Source organism: Malania oleifera, chromosome 6 (genome assembly GCF_029873635.1).
Source record: "Malania oleifera isolate guangnan ecotype guangnan chromosome 6, ASM2987363v1, whole genome shotgun sequence".
Classification (NCBI taxonomy): Eukaryota; Viridiplantae; Streptophyta; class Magnoliopsida; order Santalales; family Ximeniaceae; genus Malania; species Malania oleifera.
In genome coordinates this window covers 37,239,595-37,264,374 of record NC_080422.1, presented here as the reverse complement: position 1 = coordinate 37,264,374, position 24,780 = coordinate 37,239,595, and the positions used below count along the sequence as shown (strand labels likewise).

The window sequence follows — 24,780 nt, the reverse complement described above, 5'->3', positions numbered from 1 at the left end:
CACAACCAAGTATTGTATCTTTGTCGGTGGTAATTCAGTGCCTTAGAAAAGTAAGAGACAAATTGTGGTGATCAAGTCGAGTGTTGAGTCCAAGTATAGGGTTGTGGCACACACTACATGTGAACTTGTTTGGCTGAAAAACATGTTGAAAGAACTAGGTTTTACACATTCTCAACCTATGGAGTTGATGTGTGAAAATCAAGCTGCTATTCATATTACCTCCAACCTTATCTTCCATGAACGGACAAAGCACATTGAAGTTGATTACCCCTTTATTCAAGAGAAACTTGTACAGAAATTCATTACGACCACTCATGCGAACATGTGAAGTTTGAGTTTTAGCTTACTAATTTGTTTACTAAAGCCTTGGGAGGTGCTCGTGTGAAATTCATTTGTAACAAGCTAGGAGCATATGATATATATGCTCCAGCTTGAGGGGGAGTGCTAACGGTTATTTAGTCTTTTAGCATTATTATTATTATGTGTTAGAGTTTTGTTAGTAATAAGTGTGAGTTAATAAGGGTATTATGGTCATTCCAATTGTACTTACATATATTATAAATAGAGGGAGAGACCTGTCATTGATTTTAGGTCTTCCATTTTACCCAATTACTGAACACATATAATTGAAGATGATACAAAGGAAATAAAATAAAATAAAAAGTATAAACAGAAGCAAATCATTAGTGCTTGCCAAACTTGCCATCAAGCAACCCACAGAGAAAGCCCATGGAGAAGCAAAGAAATGTTGTACATTCCGGCCCAGCCAAATAACCCAGAAAAAAAATAATAATAATAATAAATAAATAAATAAATAAAGGCAAAGACAGCACCCGTCCACAATCTATTAGCATCGTCACCTCTTTCAAATCCTCTAAAGCAAGCAAGCAAGAAGCCCCGATGCAGTTTGGGCATACGCAACCCTCTTCAAAAAAATCAAACAATATGTAGGACAATTTCCAAGAAGTTGGACAGTGACAGAAAAGAAAGCAGAGAATCTCGGCACTATAAACACACCTAATACAAATATTAAGGGGATAAAGCCTCAAAGGCCTTCCCACCTCTATGTAGATTGTTGGTATTGACCCTATTAAGGACTAACCAAGCAAATGCCATGACCTTAGAAAGAAATTTAGATTTTAAAATACAACTAATAAGAGGAAAAGATATTAAGCATCAAATCAAATGATCAAGAAAATATTTACAAGAGAATGTCCTTGTTGAGGCATGATATACATAGTTCGTCCATAACCTAACATCATAAGCTTTCAAGTAAAGTGGGAATCTAACATGGTATCAGAGAGCTACGGCTGCCAGGAGGTCCAGGTTTCTGGTCTTATTGCCCATATTCATTATGTGATGGTTAAAAATTGTCTCCTTCCCTGAACTGGGTGCTATTATCATTTTTATACCACTCCACATGCAATCAGGTTGCACATGTGTGGGACTACTAAAGCATGACATACATTGTTGCCCACAACATAACAGCTCATGCTCATAGGTGAAGTAGGTATCTAACAGTTCCAAAACCACCCAAAGTCCAGACCTTAAAATCCCTCTTAAGAGGGACTAAAACATTCATCGGAGTAAGCAAAGAAGAAAGCTCATCTTCCTCCAACCATTAAGAATTCCTCGAAATAAGAAAGGGAAGCATTATGTAACAACAAGAACCAAAAAATTGAGGAAAATGACAGAAAAATACGTATCTACCATCCGACCCCTCCCCCCCCCCACCACCCAAAAAAGAAAAAATGAATATAGGACTCCCTTCCACAATGTGGAAAACCATATCTTTATGAACTTCCCAAGGAATATGTAGAAAGAGTCAAACCAGACTTAATATGCCACACGGAAGCACGTGAAAACACATCCACAACTAACCTGCAAATAGATTATCAAAAAGTAAGGACGAATATTAGGATTGTTGGGAGAAGAATAGAAGACTAGTGCACCCTCCTTGTCAAGGACCACAGCATGTTCTAGTCCAGCCACAAATTGATAAATAGCACAGAAAACAGGGGCTAAAGAAGTATTAAGAGCAGAAGCTATTAAATTCATGTTTTGCACTACTATCTAACAAGCCACTAATATACATATGGAGGGACTGAGGATCAAATCAAGCATCCTCATGTACTCACAACTCCTCCACTATCAGTTCATCATCCCCTTGGAGTACAAAGAACCAATCAAAACTGGCATTCCTGCATTGATTGACCAAGACCACCATCAACCACTGCCCTTTCATAGTTCTTCTTCCCATGGAAGAAGATCTAATCGACCACTGGATTGGACTGCAAATCCCCTCCCTGCTCCTTGCAAAACATTTTTGAATCAAAACACAAACCATGTCAATGAAGCATTGGCAGGAATTTATGAGTCTTTTTTGGCAACATTGTCAACAAGGGTTTCATTTACAGTCTAAGAGGACTTTAATTGACTGCTAGGATCCAGAGGCTAAATTTCTTTTAGCGAAAATCCACCAAGGGGATGGTACAACATGTCAGGATGTAAATTGCACAATGGTTTCAGTTAGAGGTTATATATGTCTTTTAGTATTATTATTATGAGTGTGTTAGTACATTAACTAGTGAGAGTTAGTAAGAGTATTATTGTCATTATAATGTATTTAATTTGTATTAAAAATAGAGGGAGAGGCCTATCTTCAAGTTAGGTCAATCATTTTAATCAAGTATTAACATGGTATCAGAGCGTGATCAAACCCAAACCCTACTCCCCTCAGCCGTCACCAGAAAACACCATTCCGGCAGCTGTTCTTCCCAAATCCACCTCCATCCCATATTATTTCACAAACCATACACTCATAAACAGAAACCCCCCCCCCCCCCCACGACCCACCCCACAAAACCCAATCGCTGGAGGGCACCCACGCGCCCCCACGCACCGGCCAAATGCCGGCAGGGCTGACCCCACACGCCAGCATGTGAGTGAAGTTCCAGCCACTTTTTTATTTTTATTTTTTTTCCCCCTCTTCCATGCTCCGATTCCTTCTTTAGACTATATTATCAAGCAGTTAGACCAGTTTTTTGCTAAAAAATTCAACCTTTTTCAACGATTCACTCACAGTATTCCGTTAATTTCTGTTCAGGGTTTGAGAAGGCTTCTTTGTGAGTGTTTTGGAGTTGTGGCAGCATTCGTATGTTCAGTTGTGAGGCTGTGGGAGTGCTATATCCGTTGGTGAGTTGTTCACCTCGCCCGTGGTTGTGCCGGTGCTTCACATAGTTTGTGATTATCGCGGTAATTGATTGTTCTTCTTGTTTTTGGTGTGGTTGCTGAATTGTGAGTGTTGTGGCAGTGTTATATATGTCGGTGAGTTATTCACCTCGTCCATCGTAGTGTCGGTGCTTCACATTGTTTGTGATTGTCCCAATTAGTTTTGATTGTTCTTCTTGTTTTTCGTGTGGTTGCTGATTTGTGAGTGTTGGGATGGAATCAATGAATCCCAAAAATTTGTTTCCTACATCACTACCACAAAAACCGACTCAAAAGTCGGATGGAAGAACTATGTTCAATGGTCTAAAGCTGTTCGGATTTATTTAGCAGAATTAGGGGAATCTGACCCCTTGCTCCAATCTAATTCTTCTGATGAGAAGAGAAATGACATGTGGGTTCAGGAAGATGCCTTTATTGTTTCCCTTCAATGGAATTTGATGAAGCCACAAATTGCACGGATGTGTATGCATCTAGATACGTGCAAGAAGATTTGGAATTATGTCAAACTTCTATACTGCAATAACATTACATGCATGTATGATTTATCCTAGGAGTACTTTCAGTTACAACAAAAAGAGATAGGAGTACTGCAGATTATTTTGAAGAGATGAAGTGCATTCATGAGCAGCTTAACGTCATGCAACCTATAACTGCCGACATTCGTGAGACGCAGAAGCAAAGGGAGCAGATGACAGTTCTTTGTGTTCTAGCTGGGTTAAGACCTGAATTTGAGACAGTTCAGTCCCAGAAACTCAGTAGTGCCAAGCTGTCATCATTTGCCGATGTTTATTCTCGTGTCCTTTGTGCTTCCTTCAGCATGCATTCGCCTACTCTTGCATCTGGCTCTGAGAGGACAGCCTTTTCTACACAGGGCAATTCTAGTTCTCAACAACCGCAAAAGTTATCGCAGTAGTTCAAGTGGTCGTAGTGGTAGGGACAGACGAGGCAGAGATACTCCTCGCAAGTGCACTCATTGTGGACAGAATAATCATACTATTAAGCAGTGTTGGGATCTTCATGAAAGACCTTCACATGTTGCCAATGCAGCCACCACTGAATTCACACTTTAGGGGCAGCCAATGCAGCCACCACTGACCTCACCTTTGGTGTCAAGTGGCGAGCAACGTACTATATCTATGTTAGAGGAAGATTATTCCAAGTTCCAGTAGTATCAAGCATCACAACAAGCTTTTTTTCCTATTGCATCTCTTGCCCAAACAGGTAATCACACTGTATGCCTGTCATCTAGTACTTCTCGTCTTAGTCTTGGGTCATAGATTGCGCTGCCACTGATCATATCATAGGTATAGCTAGCTTTTTCTCCACTCTTCAATATCCTACAAACTTACCTTGTGTTTGCTGATGGATACACTACTGCAGTCAAGAGAATTGGGACTGTAAATCCCACTTCTTCTATTTCTCTTCCTCCAATTTTCATATTCCCAATTTCCTTCCAATCTTATGTCCGTTAGCAAAATTACTAAATCCATGAATTGGTCAATGATATTCTTCCCTGATTCTGTGGTTACTCAGGATTTGAAGACAAGAAAGACATTTAGTGGAGAGTGTGCAGCTGGTGGACATCACTTTGAGCCGCTATCTTCTTCTACCACTTGCATTGTTGCTGCCACACCTTTCCAAATTCATTGTAGCCAGGGTCATCCTTCATTGGACAAGTTAAAATGTCTTGTTCTTAGTTTTAATTTTGTGTCTAGTCTCCATTGTGAGTCTTGTCAATTGGGAAAGCACCATCGTGCTTCTTTCGCCTCTCGAGTCAATAAACGGGCTGCAAGCCCTTTTATGTTAGTTCATTCAGATGTTTGGGGTCCTAGTAGGGTTGTGTCCAAGTTGAGTTTTTGGTACTTTGCAACCTTTGTGGGTGATTATTCAAGAACAACTTGGTTATATTTAATAAATGACCGTTCTGAGTTATTTCGTGTATTTTGTGCCTTATATTCTGAAATAAAGACTCGATTTGGTTTGCCAGTTGGAATACTTTGAAGTGATAATGCTAAAGAGTATTTCAGTGCACAATTCACTACTTATATGACTCAGTTTGGTATTGTTTATCAATCATCCTGTGCCCACACTCCTCAACAAAATGAGGTTGCAGAGTGGAAAAATAGACATCTTGAAATCACTTGCACTTTACTTTATCAAATGCATGTACCTAAAGTGTTTTGGAGTGATGTTGCTTACTACTTGTTATTTGATCAACAAAATGCCATCCTCTGTTCTTAGTGGTAAAATTCCCTACTCCATTCTCTTTCCTAATTCACCTTTATTTTCTCTTTCTCCTCGTATATTTGGGTGTGTGTCCTTTGCTCATCAACTAACTCGTGGGGTGGATAAGTGGGATCCTCGAGCTACAAATGTGTTTTTTCTGGGCTACTCATTTACTCAAAAGGGATAACATTGTTATAGTCTTGTGTTGCATCACTTCTTTGTTTCTGCCAATGTTACCTTCTTTGAGTCTACACCTTACTACACCCAGTCACTGAGCACTTATGACCTCAATGAGTCTCTTCCTTTGCCTAATCTTCCAGATTCTACCTTGTTGTCTTTGCCCAACCAACCAACTAAGTCTTCATGTAGTTCGAGTCCTTCTCATTGTCTCGATCATCCTAATTTGCAGGTGTATTCGCGACGATGGTTCCAACAAAGAGAGTCCCCTCTAGCTTCTACTACCATGCCTTTGGTTTCCTCGTCTGATGATCATACTTCCCATAATGTTGATCCTTCTATAATTGTTGTTGTTTAGAAAGGTAAAAGCACATGTACTCAACACCCCAATTCCAACTATGTTTCTTATAACTCTTATCACCCTCCTATGATTGTTCTGTTGCTGCTCTATCATCCACTACCCTTCCTATATCTATTTCGCAAGCATTAGGCCATTTGGGGTGTGGGGATGCTATGGTAGAAGAGACGAACACTTTACATGACAATGGTACTTGGGACTTGGTTCCTCTTCCTCCTTACAAGTTTGTGGTTGGTTGACATTGAGTTTACACTATGAAAGTCAACCCTAATGGTTCTGCGGCTCATCAAAAGGCCAATTTTGTTGCTAAGGGATACACCTCACGTATGATCTGGATTATTCTGATACTTTTTCTCCAGTTTCTAAACTTACACTAATACGTTTGTTCTTGTCCTCAGCTACTACTTGTCAATGGCCTCTGCACCAACTAGATGGGAAAAATTCCTTCCCACATGGTAACTTTGAGAAGGAGGTTTATATGAAGCAACCACCTAGCTTTGTTGCTCAAGGGGAGTCAGGCTTAGCGTGTTGACTCAAAAAGGCTTTATGGTTTAAAATAATCTCCCAAAGCATGGTTTGGTCATTTTAGTGTGTATTACTTGAGTTTGGTCTTCGACGGTGTGTTGTGGATCATTCCGTGCTTTATCCTCATACTTCATTGGGTAGGATCCTTCTTCTTGTTTATTTGGATGATATTGTAATTATAGGCGATGATGATAAAAGTATTCAGAGTCTCAAGCTTTTTCTGCAGACTAAGTTCAAACCAAATATTTGGGACCGCTAAAATACTTACTGGGTATAGAAGTATCTAGATCTCGTATCGGAACTATTCTATCACAGAGGAAATATGTTCTTGATCAGTTGGATGAAATTGGCTCGTTGGGATCTAAACTGGTTGATACGTCCATGGGTCCTAACAGTAAGTTAATATCGAATATGGGTGATTTGCTACCTAATCCTAGATAATACCAAAGACTTATTGGAAAGTTGAATTATCTCACAATTACTCAACCAAATATATCTTTTGCAGCAAGTGTTGTCAGTCAATTTCTAGATTCTTCGAGCACAAGTCATTAGGACACAATAATTTGCATCTTGAGATATCTCAAAGGTACACCTTGGAGAGGTCTCTTATATCGTGAACAAGGTGACACTTACATCCTAGGATATACAAATGCAGATGGGGCTGGATCGCATTCTGATCGGAGATCCACCACTCGGTACTATATATTGGTTGGTGATAAAAAAACAAATTGTGGTGGCAAGGTCAAGTGCTGAATCAAAATATAGAGCTATGGCTCACATTGCTTGTGAACTTGTCTAGTTGAAGAACATGTTGGAAGAATTGGGTTTTTCACATTCTCAGCCTATGAAGTTGGTGTGATAATTAAGCTACTCTTCATATTACCTCCAACCTAGTCTTTCATGAGCGGACGAAGCACATTGAAGTTGATTCGAATGCTGATTGCCACTTTATTCAGGAGAAAAATGTGTAAAAGCTAATTACAACTGCTTATGTGAAGTCGGATATGCAGCTTGCTGATTTGTTTACCAAAGCATTAAGGACTGCTCATGTTAAATTTATTTGTAACAAGCTAGGAGCATATGACATTTATGCTCAGCTTGAGTGGGAATGTTAGAGGTTATATATGTATTTTAGTGTTATTATTGAGTGTGTTAGTATGTTAGTGAAGGTTAGTAAGGGTATTATTATCATTAGAATGTATTTAATTTTGTATTATAAATAGAGGGAGAGACCTATCTTCAAGTTAGGTCATTCATTTTAAGCAAATCTTAATAGTTGCCAACAATATATAATGAGCTCGTATAATCAAGCGCTAAAAGATATTCACATGCATCAATAGAAGCTTATATGTATCAGAATGAAAAGTATATAGTTAGAACCTGCAGGTAAAAGATTTCATCAATAACTGCTGCTGCTTTAATGAGTAAAACTAGGGCTTCCCTATCAACATCTTTGAGCCCCGTCAGCTGCATCACAAAACATTTCATTAAACTTCCACTCTTATGCATTCAAAGAAGAAAAGAAACTAGAAGATCTAAATAATAATTCAGAAAACTAACATCATGGAATTGGGAACAATGGCAACATCAACCAATTAAACAAATACTACACTATGGAAAAGCATAAAGATGAACATCCCCAAAACAAATCGTGAATAGCCACACTACTAGACCACACCTAATACACTTTAAAAGATAAAGGCCTTAGAAAGTGTTCTATCAAGTATCAAGGGAAGCTAGAATGTAGAAAAAATATATTTATAATGTGAGTATCCTTTAGGATAATAGAAAATTTTATTCAGACTTGAAACAAAATATATTATAGTTATCGTTGTTGTCATGAGGATTAGCATGCATTTTGCATCATTCTGTTTTCCCATAACCAATGGTTTCCAGTTCCCCTTCGGCCTTCGGAGCCTAACTAATCCAATTATGTGATTATTTTGCTATTTATCCTGATTCTATTATTTCTGATATGTGAATTTAGTTTTCTAATTTACGGTTGAGTGAAAAAAGGAATTGCCAAATTCTACAATAAAAACATCAAGTTCACAATTTGTTAAGGCATTTATAGATCAAAATAAATCAATATAATTTTTTTCACTTTTATAATGAGATTAAACTTCTAAGAAAAATAAAAACAGTTAAGACGAAAAAAAAAAAAAGGAAAAAAAACAACATTAATTATTATCTTGTCAATTCAATTACAGCTCAGAAACATCCACATGGACAGGAAATTAAACTAGCACACCTATTAACTCAGTAACTAACATGCCAGGCCCAAAATAACCTTATACAGTCGCAAAGTACGGCTTAGTGAAAGGGTAGTGACAAGCAGCAAAATAACAAGAAATTACTTAGAATATAAGGTGCAACTTGAGAAGAACACGTCTCAACACGTAGAAAAAATCTAAAAGGTCAAAATCAACGCTACCTAGAGCACAGAACATTCTGGTTTGCGGAATGGAAATGGGATCACAATACGATAGATGCTCTAAAATGCAGTACATCAGGAGTATACTTACTAGATATATTGGTGAAAAAAATGTGTATTAAACTTGTATATTTAAAAGAAAGTATTAAGTTGTTTCTCACTGTGGAAGAGATTTCTACGGCGAGGTTGATTAGTGATGACTGAAAACAAAAATTAAAACGTGATAATCCTTCAATTTTACAACTAAAAATATGTCCTATGGAAAATATTGAACTAAAATTATAGATTTTTAGATTATTTGTTCCAGCATGAAAATGTACCATGTTTTGGAACATTTGTACCAATTCACAGTTTGCTGTGGGTGTTAGCGTGTTGTAGTAACTTTGGTTATAATTAAAGCCAAAATAAAATTATACATACTAGTCCAGGCCGGGAGAGGAGGGAGAGATCTTGAACAACTACTATGTTACAAAAAATGAGCAATCTAAGTTAATTAGCAGAAGAATAACGTTAGGGATAGGGAAAGAGATAGATGAAGGAAAAAAGAGAGTTAAACAGTCAGGGCGGTTTCCTTATTTCAGCTTGGGCATTTGCATCAGCAGTGGAGTATTTCTTGAATCAATGCAAAGTAGTTAAAAAAGAGAACAATAGACTAAAATGGAGAAGAAACTGGATTTGCTTAGTAAGAATACCAAAAATATTCTATGATACAACCAGAAAAGAGCTTACATTCACCAAACCCATTTACATTGGGCTTATTTCACATGTGCTCACACTAGTCCTGTCACATATTTTATAGTCTAGGGTATATTATATCATTACAAAAGACGAGCATTGTATACTCATGAGAACCAATAACCAATAGTTCATATTTGTAAGGACAGCTGGCCTTTTAGGAAACTCCAAGTAAGATTTTTTTTTTCCCCCCTTGATTCCAGATGATTTGAAAATGTTAAAAATAGAATAAGCAACCACAAGCTGATCTCCTTAATCTACTCTTCCTACAACAACAAGTCTTAAGTCCCACTAGGTGGGGTCAACTACATGAATCCTTTTCCACCAATTCACCTGATCCAAAGCGTTTTCCTCTATTAGATTAAGGGCTATTAAGTCCTTCCTCACTACCTCATTCCAAGTAATTTTAGGTCTACCTCTACCCCTTTTCATGCCAGAAACAATAACTAACTCCTCATAGGTGCTCTACTAGGCCTACGTTTCAATTTCCTAAAACATCTAAGTCGCCCCTCCCTTATCTTGTTTTCAACTAGTGCTATGCCTAAATTACTACGTATATGTTCATTTCTTACTCTATCTTTTAATGTCAAATCACTCATCTACCTTAACATAGTTGTTTCTTAATTGCTCAGCATCCTAAACCATAAAGCATAGCTGCCATTATAGCCGTCTTATAAAACTTTCCTTTTAATTTTAAGGGTATTCTACGATCACACAACACACCTAACACACTCCTCCAATTTACCCAACTTGTCTTAATTCTATGTACTATATCTTCTTCAATTTCCCCTTCACCGTGCATAATAGATCCAAGATATCTAAATCTATCAGTGTTATTAATTTGATTATCCAGTTCATACATTTCAAATACTCTATCTTACTCCTACTAATCCTAAACCCTTTAGGCTCGAATGTGGATCTCCAAAGTACTAGCTTAGATTCCACTCCGCTCCTACTATCATCAATCAACACCATATCATCTACAAACAACATACACCAAGGGATCTCATTTTGGTGTTCCTAGTAATTTCATCAATTACTAAAGTAAAAAGATAAAAACTCAAAGTAGAACCTTGATAAACACCTACTATGATTGGAAACTCTCTATAACCTCCTCCTACAATCCTAACGCTAGTCGCCACTCCATCATACACACCCTCAATGACCTCCGTATAACTACTGCAAACTCCTTTTTTTTCTACTCTTCCTGATTTGCATTTTGAGTAAATACATGCATTAGAAACATGAACAAAATCATCATTCCAGGAATCTTCATTGCTAGACTCATTTTAATAAACAAAGAATTTTTCTAGAAAGAGAAAATGAAAGGAGTACAACAAAAGAAAACAAAGAGTGCTTTGATAACAAGGCATCCTCCAATAGAACGAGAACAATAAATGAAAAGAAAAACAACAACAACAACAACAAGCCTTAAGTCCTACTAGGTGGGATGGGGTCGGCTACATGAATCCTTTGACGCCAATTCACCCAATCAGAAGCATTTTCCTCTATAAGACTAAAGGCTATTAAATCCTTCCTCAATCTCATTCAAAGTTGTTTTAGGTCTACCAACTTCCTTTCATACTAGAAATAATAACTAACCCAGCCCTCCTCACAGCTGTTATACTAGGTCTACGTTTCAAATGTCCAAACCATCTAAGCTGCCCCTTTCTTATCTTGTTTTCAACCGGTGCTATTCCTAAATTCTTGCGTATTTGCATGTTTCTTATTTTATCTTTTAATGTTATACAACTCAATAGAGCTCTAGTAAAGCAAATCAATCCAGCCTCTCAGCAAGGCTTTTTGAGAAATATTTCTTAAAAATCCATTTGGAGAACACCATTGTGACACCAAAAATAAAATAAAATAAAATATATATATATATATATTTTTTTAATGCTCAAAACCAAATGAAGAGATACAAAAACACTCAGAAAAATTCACATTCCTCTCAATCCTAATACATCAAATGATAGCAGCATATGTGCATCACCACAAAGCCTTCCTCTCCTTTCGCTTCCAAAACCTCTAAAATTAAAGACACAAAAAGCATCCAAAGATGACGAACATACCCGATTCTCACCAAGAACTCCAAACAAAATATTCCAAATAATCCACGCAAAAGGAGAATGTAAGAAAAAGTTTCTCCACTCTAAAGCATAGGACACGTATATCCGCGGACAGGGACTTATTTGGTCTCACAAGCAAGCTATTAGTATTGATTTTATTAAGGATCATAGTCCAAGTAAAAGCCTTTATTTTTAAAACCTTTCCAAATAAGAGAAGTAAGAAGAAAGCATTAGCATTAGGAACATCAATCAAGTGAAGAAAGAAAAACTTGAAAGGAAAATCCTCAAAGGAATCTAGAAATCAAGTTTTCTATCTCCCAAGTATGAAAAGAATCAAGCACATTCAACAAGAAGACAAGAACATTCTTCTTTTGTTCGCAAAATGAAAATCCCAAGGCTATCCATCCTCTTGCAAGAAGAAAACAGAAATCAAGGTACCATGAAAGGTATATGAACAAAAAATACGAGTAATAGTATACACTCCAGATAAAGGAGCCTCCAAATCTAATGATATTCCCAAAATTAAACTGTCTCCCCATTACGAACCTAATATCAGACATGAGAGGAGAAAAAGATGATAAATCTGTGAAACAAATTTCCAAGGAACCGCAAATCTAACATTAGCTCCAACATAAGCATTCAATCCATTATGTCAATATCCAAATTTACTTTGAATTACCCTATTCCATAGAGAGTCGATGCAGTAACAGACAGCCCAAAGGGAAAATAAGGAGGCAAACAGAAAGAGGGAAAAACTCACATTTAACTTCCCCTTTCAATTCACCCAAAGAAAAAAACCATATTTATAAGAAAGCCTAAATTACATGAAATTAACCCCTAAAGATACAAGAAATTAAAAATAAAACCCCAATTGCACATAAGTTTGCCATAGTTAAACTAAACACACATAATAACTACTAACTAAACATATTTGGATATAGGAACCAACAATCCCTTGATACAATTCTTCTGAATCAGCCTCCTACAAAGATCCACTCATGGTCTGACTTCTGATTCTACATGAGTCAAGTTCCAAAGGAAAATTCCATAACCACTTACACACTACAAAGAAATGTTTTTGAACACCAAATTACCTAGACCCAAGCCCCCCTCCATCTTAAATTTACCCATTGTCTCCCACCCATCTTTCCAACAAGATAATCACTTACCTCCCACCCACACCAGACCACAAAAAGAAAAGCTCTCCTCTCTATATTCTACATGCCATCATCACAAGAATCCTAAAAATATACAAATGATACAGTGGAAGAGAAGAGAGACAGGCCTCGATAAGAGTAATAAAACCCCCTTGAGTACAGAAAACTCCTTTCCACCCAACCAATCACCTAGAAACTTTCTCATAAATCAATTTCCAACAAGAAGAAGATGTAAGATTTCCATCTTAGAGAACACCTAAATAGGTCATGGGTTCAAACACCACAACCCGCCATCCTAGAAAAGGTAGAAAGAGTTGCAATGGAACATATAGACAGGCTTGTTTTTGTGCATGTGATCATTGATTGTGATGTACACTTTTCTGTGCAGCCATGGCTGGCTATGGCGGGATTTGGGACTCTATTTATACTTGCAATTACCCTTATGATACTGTAACAGCAGCTTTGTCGTCGTGATTGCTTCTTGAAGTTCTGGAGTGCTATTGTGTGTTGGTGTCATTGTTGAAATGACAGAAACCTAACACACAGAGAGAGACCGTAACTCAAAAAGCGATCATCAAATCATTCGAGTGACTAGATTTTACAAGCTCCCCCTTCGCTAACGCAATCACTTAACTAATCTTCAAATAAGATCGAGATTTTGGAACCTTATTGATTTGCCATCCTGCAAAACTACCTTTCCTCTTTCTTTCAAATTTTTTTAACAAGCGACCATGCCAGACTGTACCAGCATTCTACGAGTTTAAATATGTATTTCATCAAGATGGCTAGTTGGCTAAACTACGCCAACGACAATGTAGCATGGTGCAGATAATAAAGCAAAAAATGAAAAGAAGATCACATACTAGTATGTCAAATTCTCATTCGATTACACCTTTCTCAATCAAGAGAGCATGTGGTAACACCCAATAAAGGGTCTTCCAAAAACTATCAAGATCAGCATTGTGACTACATGTTATATTGCTCCTTTTTCAATTCTTCATTTACAAGAAACAAGCATTTATTATTCAAAGGAAGGCATTACAAAAAGAGAAGGATGACACTTCTTAATGACTTGCTTATAAGTTACATATATGATGCACTTGAAAGAGCCTAGTCGCTCAAAATTATTTACTACTTTACCTTTTAAGAATAATTATGCTTATGAAGTGATGGTAATGGCTAGGATAGATAGGAAAAACTCCTTGATAAGACTCAGAGAGACATATTCAGTATCTATAGTATAGTACTAAGGCCATATCAAGATTTTTGAACCTGAGTCAGGCAAGAAGTCTATGCCTTCATTCATGTCATACTTTCTTCTTTTAGCATACAAGCACACATTGTTAAGAATGGAAAAAGATGAATCTGATTACATAACAGTCTCTAATTTGACAATGAAAAGAATATGCAGCAATTAAGCAAGCTCAAGGCCGTTACAATGTTATTACATTATAAAATGGAATCAAATTGCAATTTTACTTGTTTTTATTGTCCTTTAACTTTTGGTACTTAATAAAGTGAAACATCAAACTTTTATACCACATAATATTTGCATTGATATAAGAGCATTTTTTGTAAACTAAATTATATCCGTTTCTCTTGTTTCAAATGATTACATACCAGCTGAATTAAACAAGAGTAGCATAGTGCACAAGGCTATTGCCAAAGTGGACATGGGGATGTCAAACATACAAAGACCCAGCTATGCATGCCAAAAGCCTGTTTAAGGAACCTTTGAATTTGATCACAAAAACAAAGATTTCATTGACCCGAAAAATATAATAAAGAAAAAAGACTTGATGTTCACATTGGGATGATCTACTGGGTAACAGACATCATAATATCGATGAGCATTCAAGTCAAGAAACAGACAGCTAAATATTTCACCATCACAACATATCCATGCAACTTCATGTGGTTATCATGACCTTTCTTTAAAATGTGTACCATTAAATAGAAAAAGAGATAAAAGATAAAATAATGAATCAAACCTGCTGTGATTAAAACATAAAAATTAATGCAAAGTAACAAATAATAACCTCTGCATTGAGGGTAATAGAAGCATAGCGATGGAGTTGTTTCTCTAAAGCCAGACTGCGTGCCTTGGTGTTGTCTTTGTACCTTGACATAGAAATAAGAATATTGCAAGGAAATCAAAGGAAAAAAAAAATTCCATTCCCGTTTTCCTCTTCTTTTTTTTTCTTTATCTTTTTTGTCTTATTTTTTGTAGACCAAGTATACAAAATAAATCATATTATTGTCTATCAAGAAAGCGCAAAATCCGCATACACACATGCACACACACTCGCACATATAATGAAGCAATTCTTTTTAATATTTTTAAATCCAAAGAGTTATTGGAAAATTCTGTTCGCTAAAAAGCTCAAGAGCTCAAAACACATTTTTATCTTCTTTTTTTTCTTTTTCTTTTTAGACCTGGTAAAACAAAGCAAGCCATATTTCAGTATTTCATGAAAGCACAAAAAGTAAAGCAATGTATGCATGCATGCACGCCTGCCTTTTGTTTCCTATTCATGGCCTCAAAATAAGTCCTGTGAGGGAACCAAATGCAGCTTCATTAACAAGAATTAATTCTTTATTTGAACGAAATAATTCTTTAAGAAAACAAGAAGAAAAAAGGAATAAAGCATATAAATGGAATCTTCACATGGGCTGCACTATAATTAGCCAGGCAACTTATCTCCCATTCATTGAGCCCAAAGATCTGACAACTAGAGAGAGAGTTTTGAAAAAAAAAAAAAGGTAGGATTTCCTGTAACAGTTCTGGGCTGCATACCTTTGTGCAATTATGTCAAATAATTGGCCATATTGCCCATTTATGTCATAGGGAACATACATAGGATCTTCTTTAGCAAGTAAACTTTTGTATTCCTCACAAGAGATGTATTTCACAGCAGAGACTTCTGTTTCCTGCTAAAAAGAAAAGCAACCAGGCATCAGGGTCTCAAGGACAGCTTGAAAAAAGAAACACAGAATCATTGAACAAGGGCATCTCCAAGAAGGGTTGTTTATATATGATCAAACAAAGAACAAATGGAAAGCACACAATGGCCATCAATTGCTTATAAAGTTCTGAGATCAAGAATATATACACAGCCAAAAACTGCAAAATGGGAAAAAAAAGAAAGGTCACGAGCCAAATGACAGAAGCCTAGGTATGACTCAGCTGGTACAATGGCACCAAACAGTCCATGCTAATCATAGAATCGCATCTCCAAAGTGGGAGGGAAGAAAAACCAAAACAAGCAAAAAAATGTTATAAATAAAAAAATAAGGCCAAAAAGAATCTGAAATCACCAATGGTACCCAAAGCAGCATAAGCTAGAGCCCAAAGAGTTTTAACTCAAGTGCAGTGCAAAATTAAGCAGCTCACTATTCTTGAAGCTTGCACAGGACACATCTGTGTACCAGGCTCCAACAGAATCCCACTTTTCTGAAAATTATTTTTTTATCATAAGAGAAATATACTACAAATAAGGAAAGTAATAATTACAATCAAGGAGAGGGCTAGGGATCCTCATTGCAGGGAAAAAAAATGAAAACAAAAGAAAAACTTGAAAAAGGAAATAAAAACAAAACAAAAAGTAACAAACCCTAATTTTTAAAAACCCCTCTTTAAGTGCTTCCCTTTGTAATTACTAGGACTCTGTAATCTTGCTAGTTTCTGCTGATCTTTAGTCACTTTTCATTTAGCCCCATCTAATCGAACTTCATTCCCTCCAGGACCAGCCAGCCACATTCCCATATCATCCAGATTTCTTTTGAGGCCCAACATCCTGCACAATAATCTCCTCCACCAGAGTACATAATAACCCATCCCTACATTGATTAATCACAGCCAACTCTAAATTTATTCCCTCTCCCCAAAGATAGCAACATCCTCCAAATCTGCAAGCAGAGAAGGGGCCACATAAGAAATATCCCCAAGAGCATCAGAAGAACCAGAACAATAATAGATATTTTTGTTAATCTCAACCAACAACTACTATGATCTGCAAATTGAAATAAAGTCCAAAGGGATAGTAGAAAGACAAGCCTAGATGACCATACTTCTACCACCGAGAGAAAGAGGAGCACCTTTTCACATGTCCAGTCTCTTAGAAATCCTTACCACAACACGATCCCAAAAGCTGATAGATCTTGGGTTTTTTACCCCCCCCCCCCCCCCAAAAGGAACCCCTAGATAGGACAGCAGCCAATCCAAAACACTACAACCACAAACAACTCCCTAGCACTCTCGATAGGCATATTGATAGCCACAATACTCCTCTTCACCATAATAATCTTAAGCCTATAAACCTTCTCGAAAACATGAAGGAGACCCAAAATATTCAAGAAGCAGGCTGTATGATCCTTTAAAAAGAAGATAGTATCATTAGAAAACTAAAGGGGGAGACCTTGACCCCCTCTCTCCCCACCTCCAACCCTTTCACTAAACCTCTATCCACATCCCTATCACCCATCCTACACGAAATATCAGCCACAAAAACAAACAAAAACGGGGAAAGATGGTCACCTTGCCTAATCCTTCTCATAGCCTTAAACCAAAATTTAGACTCACTATTCACTAAAACCAAGTAGCTAACATTATGTAAACAGCCTCTAATCCAACGCTGTCATCTCTCACCAAACCCCTTCCTCACAAAAATCTTATCTAGGAAATTTTGACTCACTCTATCATAAGCTTTCTCAAAATCCTACTTGAAAATGAGTCATTCCTTATTCCTTGTCCAAATATCCTCAACAACCTCATTGGCAACCAAAATGGCATCCACAATTTACCTACCTCCTACAAACACACCCTGAGCCTTAGGAATAGTCCTATGAAACACCATACTCAACCTATTAGCTAAAATTTTAGTGATAATTTTATAAACACTTGTAACGAAGCTAATAGGTCTATACTCCGACATCTTGATGGATTTATTCTTCTTCAACACTAGTGTTATGAAAGTGGAATTGATACTCTTACTAAAAATCACATTCCCATAAAACTCACTAAAATCCTTAAGCAAGTCAACCTTAACCACCTCCCAACAATCTTGGAAAAAAGCCTTATTACATTCGTCAGGCCATGGACTTGTATCCCTCTCCATCCCAAAAACTGTGACCCTCACTTCCTCTTCCTCCAAAGGTCTCTCCAACCAAACTACCTCATCACTAGACAAAGGGTCCCAATCTAGACTTTCAACCATTGGTCTACTATCATCCCCCTTGGTAAATTATAATAAAATTCAGTGATTTCAGAAGCAAGTTGACTGTGATCGAAGTTAATGTCCCCCATGTCCACTTCGAACACCCAGATAATTCTTCCTCATTTTCCCATTAGCTATCCTATGAAAAAACAATCCCTGATCCATTTAAACTTCATCCTGTGCCTCCAACTTCTCATTTCCTTGAAAATCGCCTCCTCCTATTCATTCAAAGATACTCTTTTCATCTCTTCCTCCCCCAAGATAATATTATCTTCTTCTTTCATATGTAACAATCCAACTCTCTTAAAATACTAGACTTTCCAAACCTCCACTCTATCACCCCCTTTCTTCTCTCAGGGAAACCTCAACATTAAAATCACCTCCCACTATCCAATTACAAGCATAAAAGCCATACACATAACAAAGCTCGTCCTAAAAAGAGCTCCTAAAGACGATACCCACCATTGGCCCTAGCCTTCTAAAATTCCCCTGTTTTTTTGCTCATATGTTCTAGGACTCCTTGGCAAGTTCACCTTGGCCCCAACTAGACTAACTAACTACAGATCCATTCCTCAAGGAGTTTATTTGAATCTGAAATGTCTCACTACCCCCAAGCCAATACCAAATGCACTACCCGCTTATCAATCAATTCTTTTGTCTGGTTTAAGTTCTGTTTAATGTAATTTGTACCCCCTTGCACAGTTTTAGAAAACAATTTAGCACACTTCTCTTTATACAGTTGTATATTTTGCATGAGGTCATCGCACACTACCACAAGGCTTCCACTCTATCACCTTCATAAATTGCCTCTATTAATTGTGCCCCGGAATCCTCTTCATACAAATCTAAAACAGCCCTCAACTGATCCACCAACAATTCCTTTTCGGAATTGCAGCAGTTGTTAAAGTCATCTGCCATATCAGAGGCCTCCTCTTCACCACCACTAGTCAAATCTTCAGCTCCCTACCCATCATCCCCTTTTATTGCTTCACATTTCCATCCCCATGAGTTCAATGTAAAAACTAAGTCCCCTCTACTATCAAGAATCTCCAACTCCCTTCCTGATTCCCCATCGTCTGAGCTAAGAGATAGCCACAGGTCATTGACATGCAAATCGTCCCTCAGATTCTCCTCAATTTTTTTTATAATCAAAGAAATTTATTAAGAGAGACAAGAATGTACAACAAAATAAAAAAGTGGAAAAGAAAGGAAAACCGGGAGCAAAATAAATCCTTCCTTTACATCAATAACAAAAGATTACATCAAGAGATCATCATAATCTGAAATCCAAGTCAACGAAGCAGAGCCAACTAGTCCCACCGCAAGTCGCCCAAAGGAACAGGACAAAAACAGCCATTAGCCGACACCCACAAAGATGCAAGATGAACCACTCTATTTCAAACCAAATTATTAGTTGTGACCACCCCTTTGAAAATTCTAGCATTTTTCTCCAACCAGATACACCAAATAACAGCCATAATGGTACAATGCCATAAGGCTTTCCTATCCTTCCCTTTTCCAAAACCTCTAAATGTGATAGGGCAAAAAGCCTTCAAAGTGGAGGGACAAATCCAGTCTTCACCACATATATCAAATAATTTATTCCAAACGGCTCAAGTAAAGGGGAAACAAAGAAACAAATGCGAGCAAGTCTCCCCACTACTCAAACAAAGGACACAAATGAACATGAAAAGAATTAAGCAAACTAGTTAAAAAGTCAACTCATCAATCTCTTTATCATAGAGATTTCTCCCGAAATGGAAACTCCAAGAAAGACTAATCCCCTTACAAAAGCAAAAAAAAAATCAGAAATAGGGGCATCATGAAGAATCGAGACTCGATAAAGGCAGGGAAAAGTAAAAGCCAACTACATCTCCTTGATCCAATGGTCCTCCCACAAACAAATTCAATCCCCATTACCCACCATGTACTAGATTTTAGGAAAGAAATAATCATAAAGCTGAGATATGAACTTCCAAGGACTCGCATGAATAATACTAACCCCAACTTTAGCATCCCAACCATTTTGTAGTAGACCAAATTTACTGTGAATTACCTTATACCAAAAAGAATTAGATTCTAAAGGAAAGTGTCATAACCATTTCCCCAGCAAAGAAATGTTTTTGAACACCAAATTACCAAGACCCAAACCTCCCTCCCTTTTAGACCTACATACAATCTCCCAACCTACAAGGTGATCTCTTTGACCCTCTCCCCACTTGACCAAAGGAAAATCCTCATTAATTTCTCAAGCCTGCATGTCACTCTCGCAGCAATTCTAAAAAGAAAGAGATAATACAACAAAATGGAAAATAAACAAGCATGGATAAGAGTAATCCACCCCCTAAGGTGAAGAACGCTCCTCTCCTCCCATCCAATCTCCTAGCCACTCTCTCAAAAACAAGATCCCAAAAAGAATCAGCATTAAGATTACCTCCTAAGGGAACACCTAGATAGATAATCGTCCAATTCAAAATGGCACAACCCATAAACCTAACAAAAGGCTCAACATTAATGCCAAGGCCCACCAAACCACTCTTGGAGAATTTAATCTTCAAACCAGAAGATTTCTCAAAAACCTAAAGGATAGTAAGAAAATTAAAAAATATACCCATGTTATCAGTGAGGAAGAAAATAGTATCATCTGCAAATTGGAAATGTGAAATGACACAATCCTCATTTCCTACCTTAATCCCGTCCACCAGCCCTCTATCAACTCCTCTCTCGATCATCATACTCAAACCATCAACTACAATAGTAATGAGAAATGGGGAGAGGGGAACCCGCTATCTAAGACCCTTGGAGGCATGAAACGAAGACCTAGCCTCACCATTAACTAAAACAGAAAAGACCACATGAGATAAGCACCCTCTAATCCATTTCCACCACTTCAGACTGAATTTTCTACCCATAACCTTGTCCAAGAAACTTCAATTCACCCTACCATAGACTTTTTCAAAATCCAATTTCAGCACTAGACCCCTCTTTTCCCTACGGACAGCATCTTCAACCACCTCATTAGCTATCAATGCAGCATCAAGGATCTGTCTATCACTGTAAAAGCGCTCTGGCTAAGAAAGATAATATCCTCCATAACAGCAGCTAATCTCTTAGATAACAATTTAGTCAAAATCTTACAAAACACTAGTCACTAAGCTAATTGGTCGAAAATCTTTGACTTTAACCACAATCCTTTTTAGGCACTGGGGTAATAAAAGTAGAATTTATGCTCCTTCCTAGTTCCTACTACCCCATTATCAAAAAAGTCCCAAAAAATTTTAGAAGGTTTCCCTTCAAAAATTTCCCAACAATCCTAAAACCAAACCATAGTTAAACCATCCGGTTTAGGGACCTTTTATACATTTCAAAAACTGAAATTTTAATTTTTTCTTCCTCAAAGGGTCTCTTTATCCAGGTTGCTTTATTAGCTGATATAGGGCACCAATCTAGCTCCTCAACCACAACTCTCCCCTTATCCTCCTTTGAACATAAAGTCCTATAAAAATCAATAATCAACCGCACAATACGATATGAATCCCTACCAACCTCTCCTCTATCAACCTCAAGATCTTCCATAAATTTTTTTCTTCTCCTACCATTAGCCCCCCTACGGAAAAGTTTAGAATTACAATCCCATTCCTAACCCAATTTTTTTTATAAAATAAGATGTATTAAGAGAGAGAGAGAGAGAGATTACATCATATGTGAGGGACCAGAGTTCCTCAGTAGAAAATAAACAAAAAATAAAAATAAAACTACATAAATATTACCCAAGAAAACCCCACTCTAAACCCTTCCTGTTATAATTCACCGAACACTTCAATTTTTCTAATTCCCTCTAACCCTTCGTAACCTTAGATTTACCAGCATACATATGAATTTCATTTCCTCTCTAATCTGATATATGTAGACCCAATTCATCCAACAAATGCTGAGTTTGAAGATTTTCCTCAAATACCTCTACATAGGTACAGGCGAAATTCCATCTTTTCCCAATTGCTTTTCTTCCATACCATCATTTTCAAAAATACTAATTCCTTCCAATCCTTACAAGGGAGGAGGTGGCACATATGTTAAATCCCCAAGTTTATCAGATGAATCAAAAACAAAACCATTCTATTCCCGAATTTCATCTGAAAAGCAAGCCCCCATCACAATCAAAATCCTGTCATTTTCTAAAAATCTCCCCAATTTTTTTTTCTTTGCAACTACTCAACCCTTCTATGGTCCAACCTTTCTGGCCAAGTGATTCTTCCATTATGCTAAAATTACCTCTTGCATCTCTTCTCAACACTTTTGTTATCTCGACAAGAGTAGCTCGCTTTTCTTCAAAATTTTCCTCATTTCAACACCCATTAATTCTGCTTTCCGACAAGTGTAAACCCTAAACTGATCCAAATTTTATTTCTTACTATTTGATTTCCCCCCAAACCAACATTGTTCCCCTGACTATCCACCTCACAAGAATCATGATTTTTAATGAAACCCCTTCCTTTGTTAGCCACATTGGAAGACCCACTGGAGATCTTTTCTACTACTGGAATCTCTTGTCCCACTAAAAGAATATAATCATCAACAAAAATTCTAGAACTGCTTGGAACAAGACTTTCCTTTACCTCCACTTTCCCTCTAATCCTTTCGGTACTCTTGCTTCTTACTAATGAAGAATGCAAACCATCTTGATCATGATCCTACTTAGGAAATCAGCATTGCAGGATAAGGTCTATACCTGGATTCTGCTCGAAAGAAAACATACATGTTAAGTCACTTGGCTGTCTACACCCATTAATAAGAGAAAACTAGGGTTGAAATGTAGGCTGCTTTTGAACTCCCTTAATTTGCGCTCCAACTTCTGTTAGTTGCTGCTCAAACTGCGAATTTCCATCTATTACATCTTCTCGCAAGTGTGCTCTTTTCAATCCTTCACTCCCAATCATGGTTTTTAAAAAAACCAGTAGAAGAGTCCTCTTGGGCCTTATTTGAAAACTAAACATCTAGAATATTTGTTTCAGCCTGTTGGGCTCTATAAACATTATTTAAGCAATGGGCTTGTTTAAAAGAATGGCCCAACTGAGAATGACCCATCTGAGATGAAACCTCCTTTGTGTTCAAAAAATGGCTTGAATCCTTTTTACCAAGACTATGGGCATGTTCAATTAATTGCCCTAGCTTGGTTAAAAAATAAGCTCCCCTTTTTCAATTACCTGGCTCAGATCCATAACAAAAACCAAACATCCTGGCTCAAAATTCTTTGCCTCATCTTCTCCAAGCACAACCCTAGCTTCCTCTACTAACTTTGCATCTTCCCTAGATGCCTTGACTCTATAGACATTCTCCAATTGATCAGCTGCAATTTTAGGCAATGAACCCGCAGGTTCCTTCAATTGCAACTCACCCCCACACCGAAAACAAATCGTGTATTTCCCATACTCCACACTCTTTTTCCCTCCTCACACCATTCGTGAGAGAGCCATGCTAGATTTTTGCCTCCATCTCATCTCTTTCCTTAAAACAATTTGCTCAAACTAATTCAACAACTAGATACGTCTTTCGAACAATGTGCCTCTAAATCCTCACCCTTCAATTCACCTTAAGAGCTTTGTCCAACATCCCTTTCCAACTTTCCCCCAATTCCAATCCACCAAGTTTAACCATCAGGTCGCTAGAAAAGGACCCAAATGACAAAGTCTCCATTCCTTAAAGCTAGAAGTTCTAAGATCCACCTCTTGGATAGAATCTAATGCAACAATATTTTTACCCTTTTCAACTCATTTGCTATGAACCCTTCTCGGCCCACTATATATAGGCCCAAATCTTTGACCCCCATTACCAACATTTGGAAAGGAGTGGCTTCCAAATTACCCGGAAGTTCTCCTTTCCATCACCAGAAATCTTTGACAACTTTGGCATGTGAGCAATTATCCAAGAGCCTCTAGAAAACATTCTGCCTCTCCAACTTCCTCTCACGATGAACAATGCTCGTGCCCACTTAGTCTGCACAACTCATGCTACAGTATCCTTCAAGGCAGATAGAAAAATGAATCAAGGCTTCTAGAAACTTATGCCATCCTTCAACCTAATTCCCTTCTGGGACACAATGTGCTTGCCTTTGACCTCCAAGAGAACGCTTCTCGATACAGATAAACCTACCCTTCTCATTCCTCCTCAACCCTATTTGAATCTTGCCTCCTATTCTCAAGAGATCATCCCCTAAGGCCTAGTTGCTGCCCCTAGAAGACCCGAACAAATCACTCCATGGATCTCAAAATCCAAGAAACTCCCTTTTGAGTAAGATAAATGAGAAGAATCTCCCCTTAAACTCAGAAAGTTTGAATGTTGTACTATCCAAGAGATTAGCATTGAAAAGTCTCCTCTCTATCTTCGCAGTAGAATGTCCACTTGTCTCAATCCCATCCCCCATAAACACATAGGATATAAAGGAAGAAGGAAGCGAGTATTAGAAAATGGAAGAACACGAGTAGACAACAAGTAATCAAACAACAATAGAACAATAGAGACAACAAGTAGATGACTATCAAAATCAGCAAAGACACAGATGCAAGTTTTCCCCATAACTGATGACACGATCACACCCCCCCCCCCCCCAAAAGTCTTTCCTATACAGGCAGTCACAAAGAAGATTCTTGATGGT

At 37.5% G+C, this 24,780-nt stretch overlaps 1 protein-coding gene across 4 annotated transcripts in view; it reads right to left on the bottom strand.

Moving 5' to 3' along the window:
• The window catches only part of LOC131157054 (nudix hydrolase 3), a 136,847-nt gene that overhangs the window by 82,314 nt on the left and 29,753 nt on the right, over window positions 1-24,780 (bottom strand). For 2 of the 4 annotated variants that reach the window (XM_058110909.1, XM_058110907.1), the window contains 3 exons: window positions 15,710-15,846; window positions 14,952-15,033; window positions 7,898-7,984 (listed from right to left, as the gene is read on the bottom strand). In XM_058110909.1, coding sequence (XP_057966892.1) covers window positions 7,898-7,984; window positions 14,952-15,033; window positions 15,710-15,846 — 306 coding nt within the window. The remainder of the gene's footprint in view (window positions 1-7,897; window positions 7,985-14,951; window positions 15,034-15,709; window positions 15,847-24,780) is intronic. The other 2 variants (XM_058110910.1, XM_058110908.1) reach the window with 1 other exon arrangement.